At 46.3% G+C, this 26,892-nt stretch overlaps 1 protein-coding gene across 1 annotated transcript; it reads right to left on the reverse strand.

Moving 5' to 3' along the window:
- Positions 1-243: 243 nt before the first annotated feature.
- Positions 244-26,428, reverse strand: Slc15a1 (solute carrier family 15 member 1). Its single transcript, XM_041673240.1, has 22 exons — positions 26,414-26,428; positions 25,979-26,060; positions 25,742-25,883; positions 25,067-25,186; positions 22,753-22,852; positions 22,444-22,534; positions 20,298-20,381; positions 17,661-17,743; positions 16,887-16,973; positions 16,331-16,402; positions 14,686-14,730; positions 14,527-14,559; positions 14,357-14,442; positions 12,517-12,598; positions 10,979-11,098; positions 9,393-9,539; positions 6,861-6,910; positions 4,315-4,422; positions 4,037-4,145; positions 3,296-3,439; positions 1,781-1,888; positions 244-435 (listed from the first exon to the last, which is right to left on the reverse strand). The coding sequence occupies exons 1-22, from the start codon at positions 26,426-26,428 to the stop codon at positions 244-246; spliced, it is 2,100 nt and encodes a 699-aa protein (XP_041529174.1).
- Between the last annotated feature and the right edge of the window lie 464 nt (positions 26,429-26,892).

Genomic DNA, 26,892 nt, shown 5'->3' on the forward strand with positions numbered 1-26,892 from the left:
AGCCAGGGCTGTTCAAAGAGAAACTCTGTCTTGAAAAACCAAAAATAATAAAAATAAAAAAAATTAAAAAAAGATTAAAAGGCTCCCGCTGGCAGCTTAGAAAACAGCTTTGTTATTAGTTAATATTTTGGTTCACGATTCTGAAGTCTTCTGCATCAAAGGCTCGCAATAGAGTGTCCTGCCCCTTGGGGCAGAGGTCAGGGTGCACCGTGGACTCTGTGTGACTCCCTTGCCTCCCGACCTTCACATTTTTGTCTGTGAATCAGGTTCCAGCGTGGAGAGGGGGTTGTCCTTTCCTATGCTCTTTTTCTTTTCTTCCTCATCGAACTGAGCTTCGATCTCCGCTGGGTTGACGTAGGTGTAGAATCGAGCCATGATGGCGAATATCACACAGACAACCAGGAGCAATGAGGCGAACAGAACGTACTCAGCCCACTTGGGAAGACCACAGTTGGAGCAAGGAAACAAAAACAAACCATAGGTCACATTAACATGGTACTGTATGCCCATCTCCTTGCTCCTTCTGGGTGGAAGATGCCTTGAAACAGCTAGAAAAACCGGGGTGCCCAGCAGAGACACACTGGGTTTTCTCAAATGTTCAAGGAATGGGGACATTTTCCTACTAACATGGGGTGTAGAAACACCAGACTTTTGGGAAGATGAGAGAAATTTTCTGATTTTTTATTGGATTTTTTGAGACAGAGTTTCTCTGTGCAACTCTGGCTGCCCTGGAACTTGCTCTGCAGACCCCTGAGACTTGCGGACATCTGCCTGCCTCTGCCTTTTGAGGGTTAAGATTAAAGGTGTGCACCATCACCACCCAGCAATTTTCTGAAATGCTTCAGGTTTATGGCAGGTGCCAGAGGGATGAGAACCACCAACGACCAAGCAGTGGCCTTGCAAGACAGAGTGTGCTGAACACGAGTGGGAGAGATGGCTTCATGGTTCTGAATATCTGCCAATGGTCTCTGGTTGGGCTCCCAGAACACCCACCAACCTCAAAACTCCAGCCCAGGGGTTCAGAGTGCTCTTGTGGCCTCCATGGGCATCTGCAGGTGAATGGCATACATATATGCATTCAGGTCCCTTCCCTACACACACACACACATACATGCATAAATATTTCTTGACAGTACCTGGGCTCAAGAGCATGAAGCCCTATGGCCATTCCCGCCACAGGAAACAATGTAGCCCTTGTGTACAACCAAGCTGAGCATCAGACAAGCCTGTGTTTCATTGTACTCTAAATGGGAAGGTGTAGCTATTGAAAGAATGCCTTTTAGTTGTTGGGACGTTTCTGCACAAGGACTCTGGTTTTCTTTACTTTTTTTCTCCTTCCAATGCTGGGACTAGAACCCGGAGCCTTGTGCATGCTAGTAGGTGCTCTAGCATGGGGCTACACCCCTAGTCCACATGTCTATTTTAGGGTTCTTGAGTTGAATTCACAGAATTGATAATGGGTGTTTCCTTTGATAGTAGACCCCATCAGGAGGTTAATCTGGTGTCGGTTTCCAAGTAACAAGAGTCAGCAGAGATTCTGCCCAGCACCAGTGTGGCAGCTGGAGCAGACGGGCCTGGTAATGTTATTCAGCCATTGACTCAAATGGATACTTATTTATAGATAGCTAGGGAGGGTCATGGTGATAACCACCAATAGCCAGCAAGTTCAAAGTCAGCCTCAGATACACAGCAAGTTTGAAGCCAAGCTGGGCTACATAAGACCTCGTCTCAAAAAAGACAGGAAAAAAATAGGCACACCCAACCTTCTTTCCCCTCATACCTGTTTCTCGAAGTGACCAGCCCCTGCCACGATGAGCACGATGATATTGCCAACTGCCACAGTTAAAAGCCAGCCTGCCTGAAGCACCGACTTCATGTTAGAAGGAGCCTGGGGGAGCAAAGCAGAATGGATTATGACCCGAGTCCTGCTTCAGGCCAGAAGAGCCCCATCTACCTCTCCCTTCACCCAGCATCCTGGACGTGCAGGTTAGAAGTCAGGTTTAGTCAGGTGTGGTATCTCACACCTAGAACCCAGCACTTGAGAGGCTGAGGCAGGAAAACCGTGAGTTTGAGGACACCCTCGGCAACATGGCACGGCCCTGTTCTAAATATAAATATGTGTATAAGTAAATAAAAACAAGGTCAGGGTCATTTTAATATAAGGATAATCACGCTTACGTGATGAAGCACAAAAACCCTCCTGAGGCGAGGACAAGTGTCTTAGGAACGGGCAGATCTACGGGTAATGGTCTTTGCTCACAGTCTTTTAGGCAAAGCCATTTGTGGCATGTTCTCCCCCAAAGGGGGACTACTCTCTGGGCTGCAAACTTAGCCTTCTGCCACGTCCTTCCTCATGCTCTCGACAGCTATGTCACAGTTTGTCAGACTGTGTGGTCATCCCAGAAAGGAGCGACCTGCCCATGCTGACCATCACGAATACTGAAGGAAAAGATGCCAGGATGGAATGGCTTTGACTGCGCTTTCAACAAATATTTAGATATTAAGCTCTAATTAGGGTACTAATAAAATTTGTTTAATTAGCTGTGGTGGTTTGAATGTAACTGTCCCCTCATAGGGAGCGGCAAAATTAGGAGGTGTGGTTTTGTTGGAGTGGGTGTGACTTTGTTGGAGGAGTGTGTCACTGTGGGGGGGCTATGAGGTCTCCTATGCTCAAGCTATGCTTAGTTCAGTTCACTTCCTGGTGCCTTCAGATCAAGTTGTGGACAGAATTCTCAGCTCCTTCTCCAGCACCGTGTCTGCCTGCATGCCGTCACACAACCAACCGCCATGCTCCCCACTATGATGATAATGGACTGAACCCCTGAAACTGTAAGCTGCCACCTCAGTGAAATGTTTTCCTTTAGAAGAGTTGCTGTGGTCGTGGTGTCTCTTCACAACAATAGAAACCCTAAATAAGACTTAGCCAAATATACGTAAAAGAAAAAAAAAGTAGTATTTTTCTGAGGTAGGGTGTTATATATCTCTGCTGACCTCAGACTTCCTATATAGCCAAGGATGACCTTGAAGTTCGGACCTCCTTGCCTGTACCTCCCCAGCGCAGGGATTACAGGAGGGCACCGCCATACCTGGTTTCAGACAGTGCTGGGGTTTGAACCCATGGCTGCATGCGTGCTAGAAAACACTCTTATCAACTGAGCTACATACTAAGACCCAGTCTTACACAACCAACAAACAAAAGAGGCTCTAAGCTTGTGGACATCCCAGATTCAAATCAAGTTCCCTCAGCAGTTATCTGAGGGCAGCAGGCAGCAGAGGGGAGGAAGAAACAAGAGACCTGGGAATAGGAGAACTCCAGTCCCGTGACGGAGAAGACCACTTCGCCACAGGTGAGGAGGAAGTACTGCGGGATCTGTAGCGCCATGTTCACCGTGTTGGGTGGGATGTCTTCAAATTCCTTCACTTCCAGGCAGCCGTCATTCTAGACCACCAAAGCAACAAGCAGGTGGTTGAGAAGGAAGCGGAGACACCCTTTAGACTAACATCTGTTCGCACAGACAAATTGAGTTGACTTTCTAAGGTTAAATCCCACACCTTATGAAGCCAGTGCCAATTTTAAATACAATGTTGGAAGCCCGTCAGTTAAAACCATGCACCCTAAAGTCAACAGTCCATAAGGAAGCATCAAATACTGGTTGGAAGGAACATTTAGCTACCGTGTAACTAAGTCTGCTGGGTCAACTAAAGTCAACAATAAGTTAGAGAATCAGTGGTGGGCCGGGGGGGGGGGGGGCGGGGGGCACCAAACCTAATAACCTGAGTTTGAACCCTGCAACCCACACAGTGAAAAGAGAGAATGGATTCCTAAAGGTTGTACCTACGCGCGCGCGCGTGCACACACACACACACACACACACACATGCTCTTGCACAATTGAAAAAAAGAATTAGTGGTGAGTTGAACTAGTTCTAAGCCCATTTACAGGTCCCAAGTCCTCTTGTTAATCGTAAGCACATCCTGAGGAGTGTCTGTGAGGAGGATGAACGGGCTATCTGCTGTGCTGGAATGAGCTACTAACCGCCCTTGTGATCACATAGGTGTAGGCGCTGCCGAAGTCAAGGCTGGAGGATTTAAAGTCGCTTGGACAGGTTGATGCAATCTCTGTGGAGTTTATTGTGTATTCTTTTCTATTAAAAGAAAGAAAACAGAGGTTACGGTTCTTGGTATTAGAGTATCCTTTCCTTCCTTCCTTCCTTCCTTCCTTCCTTCTTTCTCTCTTTCTCTCTTTCTTTCTTTCTAAGAAAAATACTAAGCAACCTTGAATTTGGAAACAAGTTGCCCAGAAAAGGTACTTACTGGCCAGAAGGAAAGAACTGGTAATTGCTGATATTGTTACTGGTGATGTTTGCGTACACTTTCCCACTCATCGTGATGGTTAGCGCCTCGGTAAGGGTGTTGACAAATCTGGAACAGAAAGCCATCTGTCGCGTAACCAAACCATGGAATGATTTCTTCTCTGTCCCAAGTCTGGGACCCCATGTTAGGCTATGTTCCTTTGTGAAGGGATTTAAGATGCATACAGAAAATTCCCAGAGTCTAGAGGCAGGAAGTTAGCTATCCTATCTTACGGTTGTCTCTGCCCACCCATTTATGAGAACGCCCTTCCAGCAAGGTTTTTATTTTTTTGGCCCTTCACATGTTGAACTCTGAAAGTTTCCATACAAGCAGCACCAACAAAGCCTAGCTGTCTTCTAGAAAGAAAGGGAACCTGTCCCTGTTTCCATGCCTAGTTAATGAATGCCCCTACATATCAATCAGCCTTGACATTGTCCCTTGCTAAACCTCAGGAGGAGGCAGGTAAGCTATTTGCCTTCCTAGGTCCATACAGAAGGTTTCAGCGAGAACAGATGGTTACAGATGTAACCATAACATAGGCTAGAGACTCTATGCTACAGAAGACTCTGAGATTCTAATACTGCCCTAGGGATGAGCATGGTGCTTCCCCAAGGGAGTTGTTTGTTTTGTCCCCCAAATAGGTAGTGACAGACTATAGCAGATAGTTCAATACATAGAACAAGAAGTAATGATGGCCATCTAAGTACTATAAAGAACAACTTAACCACTGTATCTCTGAAATATATGGCCCAGTTTCACCAGCTTCATGGCATTTATTTGATAGAATAGCGTATATATATTATATTTATAGTTATATAATTATTTGTATAGATAAATTATATACACACACACAAATAATTTTTGAGACACGGTTTCTTGTATAACAGCCCTAGATATCCTGGAACTCATTCTGCAGATTAGGTTGGCCTTGAACTCACAGATATCTGCCTGCCTCTGTCTCCTGAGTGCACCACCACCACCTGGCCAAAAAAATTTTTTTAAAAGATGCCATATCAACATTTAATGTGTGTGTGTGTGTGTTTTTGCATGCAGGTGCCCTCAGAGACCAGAAGAGGACATCAGATACCTTGGAATTGGAGTTACAGGCAGGTGTAAATTGCTGGACTTGGGTTCTAATCATCAAACTAGGATCTTCTGTAAGAGTGGTACCTAGTCTTAACTGCTGAGCCCCCTCCAGCCCCATGGATACTATATTTATATATAGTGGATATAGGTTCACAATATTTTTTACTAAAAAAGAGGTAGCTCAGTCAGCTGAGCGCCTGCCTCTAAAGCAGGAGACTCAGCACACTTGAAGCTTTGGGGGCAGAGGTTGGGGTTCATTGGCCAGCCAGCCTGACCGGTGTATTCCAGGTGCCAGCCAGGGCAAAAAACAACATGGACACCCGTGAAGACCAACACGAGGGTTGGCTTCCTAATGTGCATGCGTGTTTTAAAAACTTCAGTTGTACTCGTGAACAGCTGATTCCAGTAAGTGTGTGCACGCATACACGCAGACACACACACAAACTTTTAAACACCTTGTACTAGTGAGCCGCCAACTTGAGTTTGATTCCTGGAGTCTACCAGTGAAAGGAGAGAGCTGACTCCTACAGCTGTCCTCTGACACGCGCGTGCCCCCCAACACACGCATACTAAATAAGCTATCTAAGGTTTAAAGAGCCTGGCAGGTCTCTCAGTGGGTGAAGGTGATTGCTTTCAGACCTAACGGCCTGAAATTGGTCCCCAGGACTCACATGGTGTAAGATGGAGACAGGTCCTGAAAGTTGCCCTCTGACCTCCACACCCACATATATACATAATAAATAAATGAATACATATATACATACAAATATACACATAAACAAATAGCCTAAATCCCGTAATCTACATTGTCCAAGGTTTCCAGTGTTAGGGGCCATTTCTAAGGATCAAAGCAATGGAAATGTTCTGAGGACAAAATGAAACCCCAGAGGTGCTTCCAGTTCAGAGCCAAATACAAACCACAGAGCAGATCTGTGTGGGAGCGTATGTGAGAGAGAGAGTGTGTATATGTGAGTGTGTGAGAATATATGTGTGTGAGAGAGTGTGAGAGAGTGTGTGTGAGTGTGTGTGTAAGAGAGAATGTGTGTGAGTGTGTGTGTAAGAGAGAATTGTGAGTGTGTGTGAGTGTGTTTATGTGTGTAAGAGAGAGAATTGTGAGTGTGTGTGAGTGTGTGTATGTGTGTAAGAGAGAATTGTGAGTGTGAGTGTGTGTGTAAGAGAGAGAGTGTGTGTGTATGAGATGAATGAATCCTGAATTCTGCCAGACTGATTTTCTACATCAGTTGAGAAGCTAAGTGGACTTTCTGCTCTCATTTATTAAGATGATGGATTATGTTGGCTGAAGCAGCCGGCACTCTTGGTGCGGACGGAGCCCTTCCATGCCCGTGTTATAACTAGCTTCGATGACGGGACTGTGCCAAGCTCTGCTAGAAGCTAAAGCACAGTTTCAGAAATCTCCATACCTGATTCCATTTTCTCCTTTTTCTGGCTTCTGGTTAAGCCCATCTTTCACCTAAGAGAGAGAGAAAAAAATAATATAAAAATATTCCTGAGACGTTGAGAGGGCTGGTGTGGAAGGCCTTGCTGGGCAAGCCTGTCTCTCCGAGTTCACCCCGGAAGCCACAGCTGTCCTCTCACGCCTTTACACACATGGTGACAGGCACACTCTGCTCTCTTATGTGCCATCATGTGCACGTGCACACACATATATACAGATACACACACACATACACATGAATAAACATACACACAAACATTCACAGACATACACACACAAACACACATTCACACATATACAACACACACACGCATATACATATATACAGATACACACACATACACATGAATAAACACACACATAAACATACACAGAATATACACACAAACACACATTCACACATATATACAACACACACACGCATATACATATATACAGCACACATACATACATATACACACATAACACAACACATGCACAGACATATGCATACACACATAAACACACATACATACAAATGAATAAACACACATACACATAAACATGCACACACAAATACACATTCACACATATATACAACACACACATGCATATACACACATAAACACACATATATACACAAACACATAGACTGTGGAATAATCTTTTTGTACACTGTGAAGATGTGTCACTTTGGTTGGTTTAATTAAAAGCTAAATGGTCAATAGCTAGGCAGATTTTTGGGGCAGAGAGGATGTGGGGAAGAAGAAAGGTGGGGACAGGAGGAGATACTGAACAAGTGGAAGTGCATGATGAGAGGGAGCTAACAACACGCGGCAGAAGGCAGATTAATATGAATGAGTTAATTTAAGCTAGAAGAGCTAGTTGAGACAAGCCTAAGCTAAAGGCTGAGCTTTCATAATTAATGTAAGTCTCTGTGTTGTTATTTGGGAGCTGATTGGTGGGTCAGAGAAAGACTCGTTACACATACAATACACACACACTCATACACACATACATAAATAAAACAATAAAATGATTTCCAAATATTTAGCTCATTAGAATCAATTCACACTAACGCTTCAGACTTCGAGTTCATGATATTGGCCCTTGTCCTGGGAGATAAGGGTTCCCTTTCTTCATCCCTGCGTTCCCACCAGGCTAACACATGCTTCTGCTGTTATTGATCCCTGACTGTCAGTGGTTCCAAAGAGCATGACTCTCCAACAATTCAGACTGTCCGACCTTCGGACATTGCAACACTGTGTTGTCAATACAAAGCTCATGTGTGAGAGCCGTGCAGATGAGTCAGCAAAATCATTGCAAAACGACTCTTCTAAAGCTTTAATACGCACATTTGTGCTGGGCCACGCTTGGAGATACCCTGGAGTGTGTGCTGCCTGCGGGCCACAGGCTGGACACCCCCCTTACAGAACGAGCCCCTCAACAGCTCCCTGATTAAGCAGATGGCCAATAGCATTAATTGCACATCGAGTTTTTCGTGTGTTCTTATTCAAATTCCCTTCAGACTGACTGAAGTTCCTTTATTTGGTTCAACTACATCTTCACTCTTCATATACCAAATGACATGTCTGCATCTTGTCAACAAATATTCCATAATTATTTTCGTCCTTGTATTTGCTGTGCACGCCATACTTTTGTAAGACTGCTCTAATGAAAAGACTCATACAAATAAAGACACATTAAGTGATTTATCTCAAAACGCCTCTGAGAATTACGTATGTATCCATGCGATATTTACACATGTACATATGTATCCATGTGATGTTTTCACATGTACACGAAAGAGTGTGGGCACACATAAGTGTGGGCACACACTCATCACAGCAAAACATCATTGACCTTTACATTTTTATTGTTTCTGCTTTTTTGAGTCAGAGTCCCTCTGTGTCACTTTGACTGACCTGGAAGTCAAGGAAATCCTTTTGTATCTTCCCTGAGTGCTGGCATTAGAGGCGTGTGGCACTATGCCCAGCTGAGAAAGGCTTTGCTACCAGTCCAGGCTAGTGTCTGCCTCCTGAGAGCTGGTGAAAAAGGGGTGCACCAACAAAACTGAGCCCTAGTTTTCCTTTTAAATCATAACTAATATTAATCCTTCCTATCCACCAGCCAAACCCTTTACTGGAAGTCAAATGACCTGTGTTCTTGAAGAAAGAAGATTGGCTAATATAGTACTCTATATAGATAAAGCAACGTCATGCCAATAAAAAGCTGTATCCTGAGCCTGGAGTGGTGGCTCAATGGTTAAGAGCACTTGCTGCTCTTGCAGAGACCTGGGTTTGGTTCCCAGCACCACATGGTGGTTTACTACTATCCACAACTCCACTTCCAGGGGATCTGATGCCCTGTTTGACCTCCTCAGACACCAGGTACCCATGGGGTGCACATAATGTGTATACAGATAAAATGCTCAAACACAGAATAAAATCTAAACTTGAAATCTGTGTCTCTAATATTGCAAATAGCCAAGAGAAAGCTGAACGTATCGCCTACTTACCACAAGCATACCACTGGGGGCCCATACTAGAAGGGTGTAGCGTTGGCCTGGCTCAAAATCAGGGTCAACTTTAGTGACTGGAGATCCAGGAGAAGATATGTTTATGCTTGTCAGCTTGTCTACATCAAAAGTCATGAAACTGTTTGTCTGGATGGGGGTGAGGTGGGGGAGGAGGTAGAGTCAGCACTGTGCATTTGAACACTGTAATGCCATGTTACATGGCAATCCACGTTCATATACATCCAATACCTTGTAGGGACTTCACACTTGGCCTCCCACCCACACAGACACTTCCATACAGTTCTTCTGTATTGCCACAGGGATTATATCATTCACCAAACATTTTATTTTGTTTTGCTCTAAGGAAACTCATTCTGTGAAATCATTTATGGTACACTGGAGAGATGGTTCAGTGGCTAAGAGCACTGCTTGCTCTTCCAAAGGTCCTGAGTTCAATTCCCAGCAACCACATGGTGGCTCACAACCATCTGTAATGAGATCTGGTGACCTCTTGAGGATGGTCTGTCGTCCTCATCATCTTAGACCATGAAACCCAATATGGACAAGTTCAACAGAACGGCCATATATAGGCTGCCCATGCATGCTCCAGCATTGCCAGGGCATTAAAAAAAAACTATGTAAAGAACAGTACCAGGAACTGGGGGTGGAGAGATGGCTCAACGGTTAAGTGGCTGTTCTTCCAGAAGATCTATGTTTGATTCCCAACATCCATATGGTGGATCACAACCATGTACAACTCCATTTTCAAGGGCTTTGATACCCTCCTCTGGCCTCTGAGGGTACCCGGCACATATGTAGGCTAAACACTCGTGCACATTAAAAAAATAAATAAATAAACAAAAACCACCAGAGGAAAAGGAATGGCTCTGGTGACATCAATATGGGCTTCCTGGTGACCAGGAGCCAAGCTTCCAACACCTTCAACAAGGTCATCAGCTTGTCAGGTCTAAGTTCACTGCTCAAAGTGCGGTGGACCAGGAATGGGAGTAGATGAACCCACACCATTGAGGTTAGGACCTCAAGGTTCTCCAAGTGACCAGACTCAAGGCTGGGAACTAGTATTCAAGGGCAATGACCTTTAGAGTAGGGTTTTGACACCAGCATTGTGAACACCAGGACAGATATACCTCTTTATACAGCACTATGTGTGCCTCCCCATGGAGGCTGAGCGCCTGTTGGCTTTCCATACGTGAAATGCCAGCATCACACTCTTGGTTTGTAACGACAAAGAACTGTCTGTAGAGACTGTTCAAAATCTCCTCAGGGATGCTGTCGGCCCAGTTTGGAGCCGCGGAACCTCCCTGCTGTTGGAAGGGCAGCTTCCCAGAGCAGCAGCACGCGGGAAGTTACGGAAATGTAGTAGTTCTGGCCTCCTCCAGGGTACCAGCGTGATGAGTGCCCACATTCAAGTCAGAGGCCCGTTGGCCTAGAGAGTAATATGTCGTGGGCATCGGCATGTGACAATCTTAGACTGGCTTTGGGGTTTATACAAGAACGGATCTTCCGAGTTGGGTTGTAAGCCAGGGGAGAAGATGAACAAGGAGGCCCCATGGCCTCTCACTTACTTGAGACATTTGGTCAAGGTTCACAGTCTCTCCAGGAAGATACACATTCATGTTACCGTTTCCTATGTTCAAGACTTTAATTTGGACTTGATTTTCTGTAGCGAAGACGGGAAGAGTTTTCTAGGAAAGGGAGAAGGATATCAACAGTGAGGACTCCTGGACAGCCACTGTCACCCTGGGTCTGGGGGTCACTCTCCTCTGCAGTCTATAGCTGCACCCAGGGAGACGTAGCAAATAGCCGGATAAGCCCGCTGGTTACATCTGGCATAGCCATGGAGCATTATTTAGCCTTAAAAATAAAGGGGATCTTTTTATATTCTCTAAAAAGGGTAAACCTTGAGGGCATTATAAAAGAAGCCAACCACAAAAGGAAAAATGCCCCATGATTATATGTGGTGATATTTTCTTTGTGCTGTAACAAATAAAGCTTGCCTGAAGATCAGAGTGTGGAGCTAGCCACGCTAGTTAGCCATAGAGGTCAGGCAGTGGTGGCTCACACCCTTAATTCCAGCTCTTGGGAGTCACATGCCTTTAACCCCAGCATTTGGAAGGTGGAGACAGGAAGGGATACAGTTGGGCGGAGAGAGGAATATAAGGTGGAAGGACACAGGCGATCATGGCATTCAGTCTGAGGATCCCTAGAGACAGGATACCCCATTTGGTCTGAGGATTCGGTAGAGGGAAGGATCAGCAACTTCCGATCTTTCAGCATTTACCCCTATATATGACCCGGGGTTTTTATTATTAAGACCAATCAGAAAACATACATTGATTATGATCCTGTGATGCTCAGAGCAGAATCCTAGAGATAGACTGTAGAGTGGTGCCTGGCCAGGGGAGGGGGAGACGTTAGCTCTGAATGGCACAGAGGCTTCATTCGGGCAGATGGAAAATTTCTGGAAGTATGTGTGGTGCGGGATTCATGGTAAAGGGAACCGTACTGAGCCGCGCGCTTAGAAATGGTTAAGACGGGAAACTTCATTTGTGAATGTTCACTGCCATGAACTGTGTGTGAGAAGAGAGAGAGTCTCTCTTCCAGTTTTATGAATTGCATTGTCCTTTTCTCTAGAACTAAAGTCTTATCTCCAGCAGGCAGCACTGGGCTGGTTTAGAAAAAGTGCACCCAACAGGTTTCAGGATCGGTTTAGTCATTAACCCTTAGTAGATATATTAAAATCCAAAATGTGTTTTTCCCTGAAAAGGACAGTGCATGTATTTCTGAAGTGCCTGTCTGTGAACGATAAGCCTCTTCTCATCAAAGCGTCCAGAACAACTCTGTGAACTCATCTCCCAACAGGGAAACTGTATTATAGACAGAAGCTACGCACGCTGTCTTTCCAACTAAGGAAGCCCGTCCATCAGTCCCAGGACCTCCTGTGCCCTGCCAGGACAGAACCCACTGTGCACCCTCCTCCCCACCAGCACCCTCCCACTATCCTTTACCCTAGCAGTTCGTACTGCTTATGGGGAGAGCCCCCTTGTCTCCTCGAATCTTCCCAGTCCCAAAGAGCTCACGAGGGGTCCAGAAGAAAACTCACATCGATTTCCACCTGTACAATTGCAGCCGCCACGAAGGCCATGGCAGCCAGGAACATCCCAACTGTCATCTTCTTCAGGGAGCTGATGAGGACAGGAGGAGAGTGGACATCAGCCCGTCTCACCCAGACAAACCAAGAGTGGGCCCCAAGGGGAAAGCCTCAGCCTCTCCCAGCCCAGCCACTTCCCTGCAAAGATAGCCACCTCTGGAGCTGTCATTGTTTTGTGAGTGTATGTAGGGACATTTCATTTGTATTTTAATAAATAAAGCTTGCCTGAAGTCCAGAGAGTGAAACAGCTGCACTGATCAGCCTTACAGACCAGGCAGTGATGACACACACCTTTAATCCCAGTAGCCACACTAGTTTGCTGTAGAAACTGGGTGATAGTGGTGCACGCCTTTAATCCCAGCACTAGAGAGGAAGATAAGACGGGAGGAGACAGCTCTCACACACAGTCTCATTCCGAGATTCCTGGAGGCAGGATCGCCATTTTGGACTGAGTAGAAGAAAGAGCCAGTGGCTGGTTGTTTTGCTTTTCTGATCTTCAGGTTGAACCCCAATTTCTGTCTCTGGGCTTTATTAATTATGCTCTAAGTGTATGTACACACGCATGTGAGGATACTCTCAAGGCCAGAAGATCGTGTCAGATCCCCTGGAGTGGAGTCACAGGTATTGGGTGCCCTGGACCATGAGCTTGAGAGGCAACCATTCCTCGTGACTGAGCCATCTATGAGTTTTTTTCCTGTTGTTATTCATGGCCAGAACTAGTGAGGCCAAATAGAACCCTTATCTGTATTATCACATTTAATTTCCAGAAATCCTGTGGCCATAACTAACACTTCATGTATGTACAAATGATAGCCTTGATTATCAGCTTTTCTTAGGCTTCCATTAATAGAGCATTTTCAGAAACACTGAATACAAACATCTCCCTTTAAAATGTATACGTGCATCATGCAAATGAGTGTGGATTTATACAAGCCTATGTATGCACATGAGGAAGCCATAGGCTGTCAGGTATCTTCTGACCCTGCCCACCTTATTTCCATGAGGCAGGATCTCTCAGTGATATGTAGCTTATCACGTTTGCCTTAACTGGTTAGTCACTACACTCGAGGGATTTGCCTGTCTCTGCCTGCAGCTCTGAAGTTGTGGGCGCACACTGCCTATGCCTGGCTTTTGACATAGGTCCTAGAGGTCTGAGTGAAGACCTTCATGTTTGTACAGCAAGGTCTCTTACCCAGTGAGATATCCCCCATGCCCCTGATCTCTCTTAAATTGATTTCTTTAAAGTCTTCACCACCATCAGGCCTTGTAGAACAGCCTGTAAGCCATCTCCCTGGGTGGCTTGCAAGTTCAGAGCCAACCTGGACTGTAGAATAAATTTAAAACTAACCTTATCTCAAAATAGAAAGGAAAAAGAAGCTTGGGGTTCTACGTCAACAGAACATTTGTTTGGCATGTGTGAGTCTCCTTCATTCAATCTCCAGTACCGCAAAAATAAAGTAAATAAATGCCCCACCCTCTAGGTCAGTGGTTTTCAACCTTCTAACACTGCCACCCTTAATACATTTCCTCATGTGTGGTGGCCCCTAACCAGAAAATGATTTCCGTTGCTACCTCATAACAGTAGTATTGCTACTATTATGAATCATAATAAGACTAGCTGTATTTTCTGATGGGCTTAGGTGACCCCTGTGAAGGGTTTTTTGATCCCCAAAGAGGTCATGATGCATAGGTTGAGAAATGCTTATCTCGGTGGATGCTTCTGGAAGCAGAGTCTTTGCAAAACCCTGAACCAAATAGCATCTCCATCAACCCCAATCAAGCAGCTACCTACGTGAAATTGAAACATTTCGCAATGAGAGGGTACACCACGGCATCCATGATGGGGACCATGATGACAATCAAGATGGCATTTACAGTCTGCGGAGGAAGTGGAGAGGGGCCGTTAGCGCTGTCTCAATAAGCACGTGGACCTTGGAAAGGGACCCCAGGGGTTTCTCCTACCTGCATCTGGTCTGGCTGAATTTCCATACTTCCCTAAAAAAGAGGAGGAAAATATTACTGGAAAAAAATGCCATAAAAGGGAGGGAGAAAGGGGGCCAGGGGACTGACACGAAGAGGTGGTGACCAGAACAGAAGGACCACGAGGACAGGCAGACTTACAATCTTCCCACTCATGGTTGTTGCTTGCAGCGTCCACCTGGAGCCCTGGAAAATGAACACGTTGATTGCGTCATGGGGGCGTGTGGCTTTTTAGAATGTGATGATCCACCACTGAACCTTCTAAGTCAGGACAAAAATGGTATGGGATTTGAAGTCGTCACAAACATCCAACTGGCTTCTACTCCATCACAATACTAAGAAGACAGAGACCAACGGTAGGCCCGCAGACCTAACTCTGCCCTGGAATTCATGAAGGACCCAAGACAAAGGAATCCTCAGAGGATGCAAAAGCACAAGGCTGTGTGAATCCATGGTATCTCCTCTCAGGGTGAGCTCATCGGGGCATGGTGTTCTACGTATGCTGGCGTCAGTATCGAATATCACAATTGTTAAGAACCATCTTCTGAAAGCTATGGAGGGGGTTTAAATGCTTCTCATCAAAGACAGAGGTGGCCTTAAATCTGGGCAGCCTAACTGCAGTTCATCTGTTTCTTACAGGATGTGATGATGTTTTATGGCCAACTAAACACTCAATGGATCAATGGAAACCCATCGACTCCATGGGGAAGACAACAAGGAAAACGGCAGAGTTGTGTTGTTTGAGTTCTTAGTATGCCCCAGTCACTGGGGGCCTTGTGTGTAATGTCCAATGTGGGCCTCACAGAAGAGGTGGGTGGGGGGTCAGTTCTGAGCCAAGTCACCCAGCTGTAGGGATGTCTGTACTTCTCGTGCAAGTCTGAGTCCAGTTAGACTCCCACCCAACATGCAAGGTGGTTCCTTTGTCCTTCCAGGATGCTCTGTGCTTCACACTACAGACAAGGAGGTGTGTGCACGCTCAAATGTTCTCCAGGGACTGCCCTCCCTTCTGCTAGTTCTGTCTGTACAGTGTCGACTAGCTGTTTAGTCTCTTGAAGAAACAGTATCTCCTTGTTCGACTAGCGAGTGTTGTATGCTGGGTTAACTGACATGATTGTATAGACCCCAGTGTGTGTCCTACACATGGTCTCAAATCACGTCTGTGCACATATGGGAAGCACTAACTGGGACCTTGGTTATCATCACAACAATAAAGGAGAACATGAGGCCAAGAGGGACGTGGGGTGGGTCAGTTGGAAGGAGGTGATTGTGTATGGATATGATCAAAATACATTGTATAAGTGCGTGACTGTTTCAACAATGCAAAAGAAAGAACAAAGCCACAAGTCTGGTCTGGTCAAGCACTAGGAGGACTTGGATCCAGTCATTTCCAAGCCTGTCTGGTGCTTTGAGCTCACTCTTCTGTTTTTAAGAAGATCTAGCACACATCTCTTTAATACCTTTCTGCCGTACTGGGTCAGTAGAACAAAACCCTGCCCTCTGTTCTGACTGGCAAGGGTCCCAGACACTCTGAGGCAATCTCCCCAGGGTTACTTTAAGTAAACAAACCTCGTTTTCTTCATTGATTCACAACAGACATGTGGACGGAACCTCTCAGGGTATGTTTTAACCAATAAACTCAATCTGATGCAACAATTAAATCAGCAAAATTAAAAAAAAAAACTGGAAGAGGATTTTTAGAAGCTGAACATGCAGTGTGACCGGGTGACCTGGCAGCGCTCACTACCTTCTGATGAAACAAGACACATACCTGCTGATCAAACAAGGCCCAGAACATGGGAAGCGGGATATACAGGAACATCACCTTCATGACCATCTTAACTTGTGAGATAAGCCGCTCCTGCACGTAGACAAATCAGCCCAGGCTGGAGTCAGCAGCAGTTGCTACTCTGTTGCAAAGTTGGGATATTTGCATCTAGGACAAGCTGGGGGTGGTTATTGGGTCTAAGGAACATGGCCACTGGCTTTAGGAAACCAGAATGTTCTGCACACGTGACGGTCCCAGGGAGAACAGCTGTTTAGGGGTTCAGCCACCAGAGCTTACTCCATGTCAATCCCAAGGTTATCACCACCCCCGCTCCTCTGTTCCACATAATGGAAGCTGACCGGAGTGGGCAGCTAAGATAGGCTCACTTCTACCATGGCCAATGATAACCACTGTTTTGGTTATCAGCCATACAGAGATGTACTTCACGTGCTATTAAGTGTGAGGCGAACACGCTGAAGGTGTTGCTCATGTAGCTAACACTCTGCTTTGAGCTTTCCTTTCACGCCTGCTTCCTGAGCAGCCAGGTCCACTGGAGAAGATGGGAGAGGTGACTTACGTCGTATTTCTCTTTAGCCCAGTCCAGCCAGTGTTCCCTCTTGGGAAATTGCTTACTTCGATGCCTAAATCTGTTTTTGATGGCAAACTGAAGAAAGGAAGAAAAATTAATTTAAAAAGAGAATCAACTATACCAGAAAAATACATTTCAATGATTTCCCTCTTAATGGACAAAGATGGGAGGAAAAGCCCATTTTTAACTAGTAGATACCAGCATGGCACATTTGCTGAAACCTTCAACAGGTTCTCTTTCTAATCCAGACGCCTGTGTTCGGGTCCCATTGTCAGCACTTTACCCCTAGTCTGTCTAGAAAAGCACGTTCAATAGGATGTTCCAACACATTTGTACTTAAGTTTCTTGCAGCCAATTAACAAGCAAAAACAAAATACATAAAACCCAGTCCCAGACAGGGTTTCTTTGTGCAGCCCTGGCTGCCCTGGAACTTGCTTTGTAGACAAGGTTGGCCTCGAACTCAGATATACACCTGCCTCTGCCTCCTTCGTAATCCTTTATGCCTCTGCTGGGATTAAAGATGTGCGCCACCACCACCTGGCTCTATTTGGTAAGTTGTATACAGAAAAAACTCCCAAGTGCCCTAAAAAAAATCATCTTAAAGGGAAAATCAAAACTTTGTTGAATTTTTCTTTGTTTTTTAAATTGAACTTTGATTTGAAGGAGGTGGAAGGCAGAGGAAAGTTCTGGAATGATGTAATGTGGCCAGGGAAGGGGGGGAGGAGCAGGGGGGCGGGGAGGGGAGGGGAAGACAGCACTTACACCGATGCACTTGACCACTTTGCTCATGACGTTGCCTTGGGGCTTGAACTTCTTATACATCCCACTACCGAGGACAAACACAACTGCACAGGACAGAGGAAGAGGTGTTACTGTGGCCTGTGCCAGGGCTCCCTGTGGTCTGAAAGACGCTCATGTATCTGTACCATCCCGTTGTCTGGAAGCATGGGATTGCATATAGCGCCATTCCCCTGCCTCATGGGTAAAGAACTGCTCCTGATTAGAGCAACCCCCAGGGCCTCTGGGGAGCAGGACATCTGTGCTGCAACACACAAACCACAGCCTCACGCCTCTATCACTCCCCCCTACTGCCATTCAGCACAGCTATCTGAACACAAGTCCTAGCTATTTAAAGGGCACAGGAGCTTCTGCATGCCATTGGCTTACACTATTCTACAAAGACAATAAATACAGTGTTAATATTTTTGGCTGTAATAGCAAGAGGAATTTTCTTCCTGCTCTTAATATTCAGGAGAAAGGGATTAATCTGTTGAAAGGTTTACTTAATCATCAATGGTGGAATCCCCACCTCCAACTATTGTACAGAAGAAGCAGGGCTATAATTAATTGCTTCTACAGCTGCTTTGATCAATATGAGAGACCCTTTTCAGTGAGGCTATTGTTCTTTTGTGGGGCTTGGTAATAATAGGCATTTTGTGAAAAGGACCCAGGAAGACAGCACTTCTGTAGGAGAGCCCACATTAGGTTTCCAGATCACCCAATGCCATAATTTGATAACTCAGAGCATCAATGTATCGCATGCTTCTCGTTAAGCCTGAGGCATAGACAGTCACTGCCCTCAGGGTCAAAACTGTTCTGCAGATGCCCTTCAGGACCAACTTGCTGATGCTGGCACATGCCAGCATTCCCCTTTGCTAAACACTACTTTAACCTTTCAGCTTTTTGACAAACTGAAGCCTAGCTCAAGCACAGAAATTTCTAGAAGAGCTTCAGATGCCTGTGGTCTTAATTCTTTCATAAGAAGAGACAGAATCTTTTTCTTAAGAATGACTTACATGGACTAGATGAGAATTCACCTGAAGTGTCTTTTTCTACTCAGAACTGAGAGAAGCATATGTAAGCCCTTTAGAGGAGGGCGGCCATCTTTGAAGGATGATGGGAGAAAAGAGATGTTGGGAAGGGGTAAGGACAGTGGTTTCATAATGGTAAAACAACGCAAAATTGCTTCAATATGATAAAAAGAGGTGGAAAAAATAGTTCAATATATATACTAGTAAGACCTGGAAACAAAACCTGGAGAGAGGTCGAAGGAGCTGTGGAGACTTGAGAGGACCATTGGCCAGGCCTTTCTCACACTAACTCTCAACTCAGAACATTCCAGATTATATCTTTTCATTTCTTAAGAAAAAAATACTCATAATTAATGCACATGTATAGAATCTAGATTCTATCATTCATCTATCTATCTATCTATCTATCTATCATCTATCTGTTCATCCATCTATCCAATTATCTATCAATCTATCATCTATCTATCTATCTATCTTTATCTGTTTATCCATCTATGATGGAGGAAGGTCATTGGTTAAAAAAATAAAGAAACTGCTTGGTTGGCCCTCATAGGTTAAAACATAGGTGGGAGGAGTAAACAGAACAGAATGCTGGGAGGAAGAGGAAGTGAGCTCAGACTCTACAGCTCTCCTCTCGGGGGCAGACGCCTCAGAGAGACGCCATGCTCCCGGCTCCTGGGCAGACACACGCGAGGAAGCTCCGACCCAGGGTGGACGTAGGCTAGAATCTTCCCAGTAAGCGCACCTAGCTGTGCTACATAGAATATTAGAAATGGGCTAGTCCAGGTGCGAGAGTTAGCCTAGAAGAGGCTAGATAGAAATGGGCCAAGCAGTGTTTAAATGAATACAGTTTGTGTGTTGTTATTTCGGGCATAAGCTAGCAGGCGGCTGGGGTGTTGGGGACGCAGCCCCGCAGCTCCTATTACAACACATCTACCCAATTATCTATCATCTATTTATCTATCTATCTATCTATCTATCTATCATCATCATCTGTCAATCATCTATCTATCTTTTATCCATTTATCTCCTCTCTCTCTCCTGAAAGTAGAGGGAACTGTTTCTGGGGAAGAAGGGGAGCAGCCAGAAGGATGAGGAAGGACTGGCATAGGTAATGGGGAAGCAAACATGAAAAAGATAGAAAGAGATAATGGCAACCATGTATGAACTGTCATAATGAAGCGTGCCATTCTGCATACCAGCTAAAAGTAATCTAAAAAGAAATACAGCCACTGATATAAAAAACACATGCGCAAATAAATATGACTACTAAGTACATATATTCCTTCCAGCAGGAAAGGGGTGGAGTAGACACCCTTGGCATGATGTACAATGGGAACTTAGATCCTAGCAGGAGTATTTAGTGGCCATTGAACTAGATTCTTTACTCAAGCTGATCCCGTTTCCCTCCTTTAATATAGCCGCCTCACTTTTTCCTCTCCTAGAGGGAGAGCATGCCAAACACCCAATGCAGGTCTTCACAATACTTTCTCTTACAACTTGGCACATGGACGTAAAAAATTAGCCATGATAATATGGAGCCTGACCTGGGCATGGGCTTGTGTCCCTTCAACCCATTTTTACTTACTTAGGGAAACAGCCATGAGAGCCGCCGGAACACCAAAGGCCAGTGGGTAACAAGCTTGTTGAGTGTGAATTCCACATTCCTGAACTAAGGAGAAATAATGATTAAAATGCATCATTTTTTTCTCGTATATCCCATTTCTTTAAAAAAAAAAAAAACCCTCCCTGATTACACCATATTGTTTTTGCTTCATGTTCTGGATTTAGTTGTTTGCTTCAATGATGTTATTGCCAGCTGAGCAAACTATCTCTATAGCTTGTTCTATGGGTTTTCTTTTTAAATTTTGACATTTATTCTGTCTCTGTCTCTCTCGTGTCTCTCTCTCTCTCTCTCTCTCTCTGTGTGTGTGTGTGTGTGTGTGTGTGTGTGTGTGTGTGTGTGATGGCGTGCATCTGGAAGTCAAAGGACAGGATTCCATTCTCTCCTACTGTGTGGGTCAGCACCTTTACCTGCGCAGCTACCTCACTGGCCCCTCACCAGTGAATTTTCTAACCAGTGGAGATAGCCATGACCTGGACACTCTAACTTGAATATGTGGGTCAGAGAATTAAGGCAAGGGCACTACCTTTCAATATCGCGAGTGTCCTGTCAGTATGGTAGCTAAGTGCCGTATGATTTAGGAAGGGCCAGACAGTAACTAATTTTTAGGCTTTCAGGTCCATTTGTCTTTGGTCACAACTCCTCAACTCTGCCTTCATAGGGGGAAGCAGTCAGACCTACATGGTGGCTATATCTAGGTTCCTGGATGTGACCCATACTTGGTCACTCTGACCGAGGGCAGAAAGCAGAAACCCTCAGATGCTTTCAGTGGGATGTTGGTGCCTTCTGGAAGGACTGGATCCCACAGGGAGTTAGTTGGGTCTTGTCTTAAACTGGGTGTTTCACAATCCTGTGGAGAAGAGTTAACTAGCGGGAAGTGATGGTTGGGTAGATGTCCCTGCTCATGCCTGCACACGTGGTCCCCATTCATGACAAAGCCGAAGGGCCTGTCCCTCCAGCACTGTCAATCAAATCCCTGTTTGAGGGGTTGTGGCTCCCCAGTTCGTCACACGTTCCGTTTATTACGCGTGTACAGTCGTGACTTTACTTTAGGAAGCCACTCCTTTGACCTGTTCTGTAATTCAAACATGTACATTGGTCGGAAGAACCTGGAAGTGGGAGAGGAAGTGAGGGAGTTGTAGTTCAAGAATAAAAACCAAATTAGGATGGGCGAAGTGTCTGCCATCTTCAAACTATGATCCTAACTTCACAATTTAATTGGATTTAACCCGAGACACTGAGGCTTTGTTAGTTTGTCCAAATAGCGGAAAAACCTTCCACTCTGCGTGGAAACCTCACAAGCTCTCCGTGAGGCGTGAACAAGCAAAGATTAGGTCGTGGTTGAGAGTTATTGATATATATCTCTGTTATTTCTCTGGTTTGGCGCCATTTCTTCTTATATGCCCTTGGTTCTGTGGAGTAGGGTCTCACTGCAAGACTAGGTTAGCCTTGAACTTACAGCTTCTTGCTTCTGCTTTCCAAGTGCTGGGATTATAAGTGTAAGCCAACACTCCTCTTACACATCTGAGGATTTCTTTTGGAAACTGAAGGACAAACCTTGCCCACTAAGTTGTTCCCAACTCACTGAAACACCACAGGAGGGTAAAGAGGCAAGGACCAAAAGTCAGCCATAGCCTGCTATATGTTTTCCCAAAAATGCTGTGGATGATATCGTTCCCCACGTAACACATCTTATATTAGAAAATCGATGGTGTGGGAAGGATGACTAGGGGTCTCCAGGGGTCCTAGAATAAGGAGTCAAGAGAGATTGGAAGCGGGTAAAACATGTAGGAAAGTTTACAGTTTAGATTTTGACAAATATCTCAGCGTGTGTGGCAGCTTGGCCACTGGAGGAAAAAGGGACAAAGCAAAACCAACAAGACGAGGACCCAGCCTTTGTTTTGAGACAGGGGTCTCACTGAGTAGCGCTGGCTGGGCCAGAACTCCCTGTAGAGACCAGATTGGCCTCCGACTCACAGGGATCCACCTGCTTCTGCCTCCCCAGTGTTGGGATTAAAGTTGTGCCACCAAACCTTGAAGACTTGGCCTTTGTTACTTGACTTTCTCATAATTAAAGAGAGAAAACCAGCTCCTTCTAGATGGTTCTTACCCCTCAGTATGGGTGTGACAATCGTGGAGATCAGACTTCCAGCATTGATGGCCAAATAAAAGATGGAAAAGAACTGGTTCCTCTGCTTTTCCTGTCATGGAACGGACAAAGTTAGAGCATGACAATTTGGCTGGGAATCACGGGAGATGATAAGCTCAGAGCTGAACTCACTGCCGACTTAGTCTGGTTAGTATTCTGCTTTCAAGTATCCTGGAGAAGAATGGAACAGAGATCTGACTTGTTCCAGAGATTTGATCTCTAGAGGGCTGTCAGTCATTAATGGGGCTCGTGCAGAATTCACATTCTTACCTGACCTTCTTCAAACTGATCGCCACCAAATGCAGACACACAGGGCTTGATTCCTCCTGTGCCAAAGGCTATCAGGATCAGGCCGATCATGGAGAGCGCTCTGGAGAAAGGAGTAGTTTGAGGGAAGGTCCTCAGAGGAGGGAGCCTCCCCCATGCTCTCCCTACAAGGACCAGGTGCAGCGGCTGTCACCTGAAGGCTCTGCCTCAATGCACAGCAACCCGGGTAGTGCACAGGACCCCAGAGAATGCATAGGACCCCAGAGAATGCACAGGAACCCAGGTAATGCACAGGACCCCAGAGAATGCACAGGACCCCAGAGAATGCACAGGAACCCAGAGAATGCACAGGACTCCAGAGAATGCACAGGACCCCAGAGAATGCAGAGGAACCCAGAGAATGCACAGGACCCCAGGTAATGCACAGGACCCCAGAGAATGCACAGGACCCCAGAGAATGCACAGGACCCCAGAGAATGCACAGGAACCCAGAGAATGCACAGGACCCCGGGCTGAGTGTTGAATGAAAACGACACCACAGGCCTTTAAGTCACATCTTTGTCCAATCATTTTTCCCCCACGAAATTGAAAATATCTTGAAATCTGAACAAAGATTTATATGTGGACTTTGGGGAGGCCTTATCATTTCTAATAAAAGAAAGATTACATGAAAATATTCCTTAAAGGGCTGAGGGTGTAGCTCAGTGGTAGAGTCAATGCTTAGTATGCACGGTGTGGTTCTCAGCACACACGCAAACACACAAATTCCAACTGAACCAACGTAAGCCTTGTGTCAATCAAAACGGACTCATGATGGTCTTGGAATGACATTGGAAACATGACTTAATTGCAAAGCAGACCATCTGACCAGGCGCTGCGATCTCCTACCTTTATGCCAGCGGGAAAGGCCAGAGAGCAGCAGATCAAATGAGAAATGGTTATGACTAGGTTGTGGGACCAAGGGCTCTCTATTTCAATTTTAGTTTTGTTATTTTCCAGGTTAGCTGCAAACATTTTACCTCCTGGATTAAAAAAAGAGGCCATGGGGCAGCAGGAAGAATCACGACAAAGTATAAAGACACATGCATGGAAAGTCACCATTACTTCATATGCTGACCTAAAAAATTATCTGAAAAGGGAAAACCCATAGCATTTAGGATTTTAGAGTTTTGCCCAAAGTTAGGCACTATAAATCTGAAGTTTTGTAATGTTTTACTAATGTTGCTTAAAATATTTAAAATGAGATAGATAAAGTCTCTCTTGGTCTGGGGTTCTTCCTCCTGGCTACATTGGCTGGCCAGTGAGCCCCCCTGGTCTGTCTGTCTCTGCTCCCTCAGGGTTGGGAGGCGAGGGGGTGAGGAAGTGAGGGGGTGAGGGGGTGAGGGAGTGAGGGGGTGAGGAAGTGAAAGGTGAGGGGGTGAGGGGGTGAGGGAGTGAGGGGGTGAGGGAGTGAGGGGGTGAGGGGGTGAGGGGGTGAGGGGGTGAGGAAGTGAAAGGTGAGGGGGTGAGGGGGTGAGGGAGTGAGGGGGTGAGGGGGTGAGGGAGTGAGGGGGTGAGGGAGTGAGGGGGTGAGGGGGTGAGGGAGTGAGGGGGTGAGGAAGTGAAAGGTGAGGGAGTGAGGGGGTGAGGGAGTGAGGGGGTGAGGGGGTGAGGGGGTGAGGGAGTGAGGGGGTGAGGGGGTGAGGGGGTGAGGGAGTGAGGAGGTGAGAGGTGAGGGAGTGAGGGGGTGAGGGAGTGAGGGGGTGAGGGGGTGAAGGAGTGAGGGGGTGAGGGGGTGAAGGAGTGAGGGGGTGAGGGGGTGAGGAGGTGAGAGGTGAGGGAGTGAGGGGGTGAGGGAGTGAGGGGGTGAGGAGGTAAGAGGGTGAGAGGTAAGGAGGTAAGGAGTGGGGGTGTGGAGGTGAGAGGTGAGGAGGTGAGGGGGTGAGGGGTGAGGGGGTGAGGGAGTGAGGGAGTAAGGGGGTGAGGGAGTGAGGGAGTGAGGGGGTGAGGGGTGAGGGAGTGAGGGGGTGAGGGAGTGAGGGAGTGAGGGGGTGAGGGAGTGAGGGGGTGAGGGGTGAGGAGGTAAGGGGTGAGAGGGTATGGAGGTGAGAGGTGAGGGGGTGAGGGAATGGGGGGGTGAGAGGTAAGGGGAAAGGGGGTGAGAGGTGAAGGGGTGAGGAGTTGAGGGATGAAGGGTGAGGGAGTGAGGGGGTGAGGGGGTGAGAGGTGAGGAGGTGAGGGGGTGAAAAGGTGAGGAGGTAAGGGGGTTAGAGGGTAAGGGAGTGAGGGAGTGAGGGGGTGAGGGGGTGGGGGTGGGGCACAGTAGCCATGGACTCACACATGCACAGGAAGGCTGTCAGGAGTCCCATCACGGTTGTGGTCGGTGAGGTCGTGAATGGAGCTCACCGCGATGACTATCTGTCCGATAGTGTAGACGATGGATAATGAAATAATTGTCCTGTGTTTAGAAAGGTGAGAGAATCCTACTTTATTGCAGGTAGCTGTCTGTTTCCATTCTGCAAAACTTCCCAGCGCCCAGTCATGGATCCGCCCGCTTTTCAAAACTGGATAGAAACGTGAGCTCTCAGGATGGATAGCATAGGAGCACAGGATGAAATTCTGGTTAGAGCCTGGTAGTGTCCCACGAGATGTCCTCTGGTTAGGTGAGTGCTCACAGTGGCTTTCCATCCACCAAGCCACACGAGGCGGCAAGGCCTGAGTATCAGGCAGTTTTTGTTGTCCCATCTCTGCAGTGTCCCTGCTACTATTTGAAAATGATACAGTTTGGTTGGGGCTGGGCATAAACAAACCAAACCAAACAACCATGATAAACGCACAACCTTCTAGAGTTCACAGTGCTGTGTTAGGAACGTGATAGCAAGCAGAAACAAGGCCACAGATGTCCTACAAGCTTCTTCTCCTTGACGCTTCCTTCCCCGCGCCTATCCTGCCAAACCACAAAGCTCACAATGAGCGTCTGCGCTTGTGTGATGAGAAAGTACCATTCACTCACTTGAACTTCCCCAGCCACGAGTCTGCGATCAGGGCTCCGAGGATCGGAGTCAGGTAGCACAGGGCAGCGAACGTGTGGTAGATGGCCGTGGCCAGATCGTCGTCCCAGCGAAGGAAGTTTCTGAAGTACAGGACCAGAAGTGCTTTTTGCAGGGGCAGGTGGAAGAGAGGAACCGTGTTAGGGCTGGCAAAGGGAACACTCATTCTTACAGAAGGGCGAGGTGAGCCCGAGACTTACCACGCATCCCATAGTAGGAGAATCTTTCACAGAATTCATTGACCACGATGAAGAAGATGCTCACAGGGTACCCAAAGCAGCTCTGACAAAAAGGAAAATAATATCCAGACATGTCCATCACTGGTCCACACTCACGTGCCAGCACCGGAGGCTGGGCAAAGATCCACGGCACACTTAATAAATTCTCAGTGCCATTCAGACCCAGAATCTTGAATTCTGTGATTTCTACAGCCTGTACTTGTCATCCCCACATAGATTGCAGTGAAATAAATCAACCAGCATGAGCAGGAAATGAAAGGACATCGGCAGAACTCAGGACTGCTCCTTACACCCCAAGCACAGCGTGTCAAGTGAACAAAGCCCATTTGCAGCCACCGAGGGACAGAATACTGCACAACTCCAGGATAAAGACACAGAAGGGCAAAGCATACTTACCCGTGACTTGGACATCCCTGAAAGAAAAACAGAACACCAACGTTAAAGTCGTGTTCCACTCAGCACCCGTGGTTTCTTTGGGATCCCAAGCCAGGACTCTCCCATCACATCTGCAGTGAGGACTGGTGTCCTCAGGCAATGCTTGTGATCATTCAGGAGGAGAAAGAACCAGCACTCAGAAAATCATGCCCAAACCATTTCTTCCTCAAACACTTCAAAGGCCACCTCTGTATAAAACCCAAGCATTCCAGTGTGGTCTTCACTACCTCACAGCTCCTCAGAGTCCTCTGAGGGTTAGATCATTGAGGTGTAGCATGCTTTGGGTGCCTAATTCAGAGAGAGGATTCAACCACTCTTTCCTGTTCCTAACCCTGCCTTCCTTCCGGCCCTTCTCCATGCAAAGACCCTGTGAAACCCAACTGTTTGTCCATTGAATATGCCGAGTGTTCTCTCAAAGTTTGTAACATGGGAGATGGCCA

The sequence above is a fragment of the Microtus oregoni genome, unplaced genomic scaffold (assembly GCF_018167655.1).
Source record: "Microtus oregoni isolate MIOR12 unplaced genomic scaffold, Mior012 000001F_ref0000356, whole genome shotgun sequence".
In the NCBI taxonomy this organism is placed as follows: domain Eukaryota; kingdom Metazoa; phylum Chordata; class Mammalia; order Rodentia; family Cricetidae; genus Microtus; species Microtus oregoni.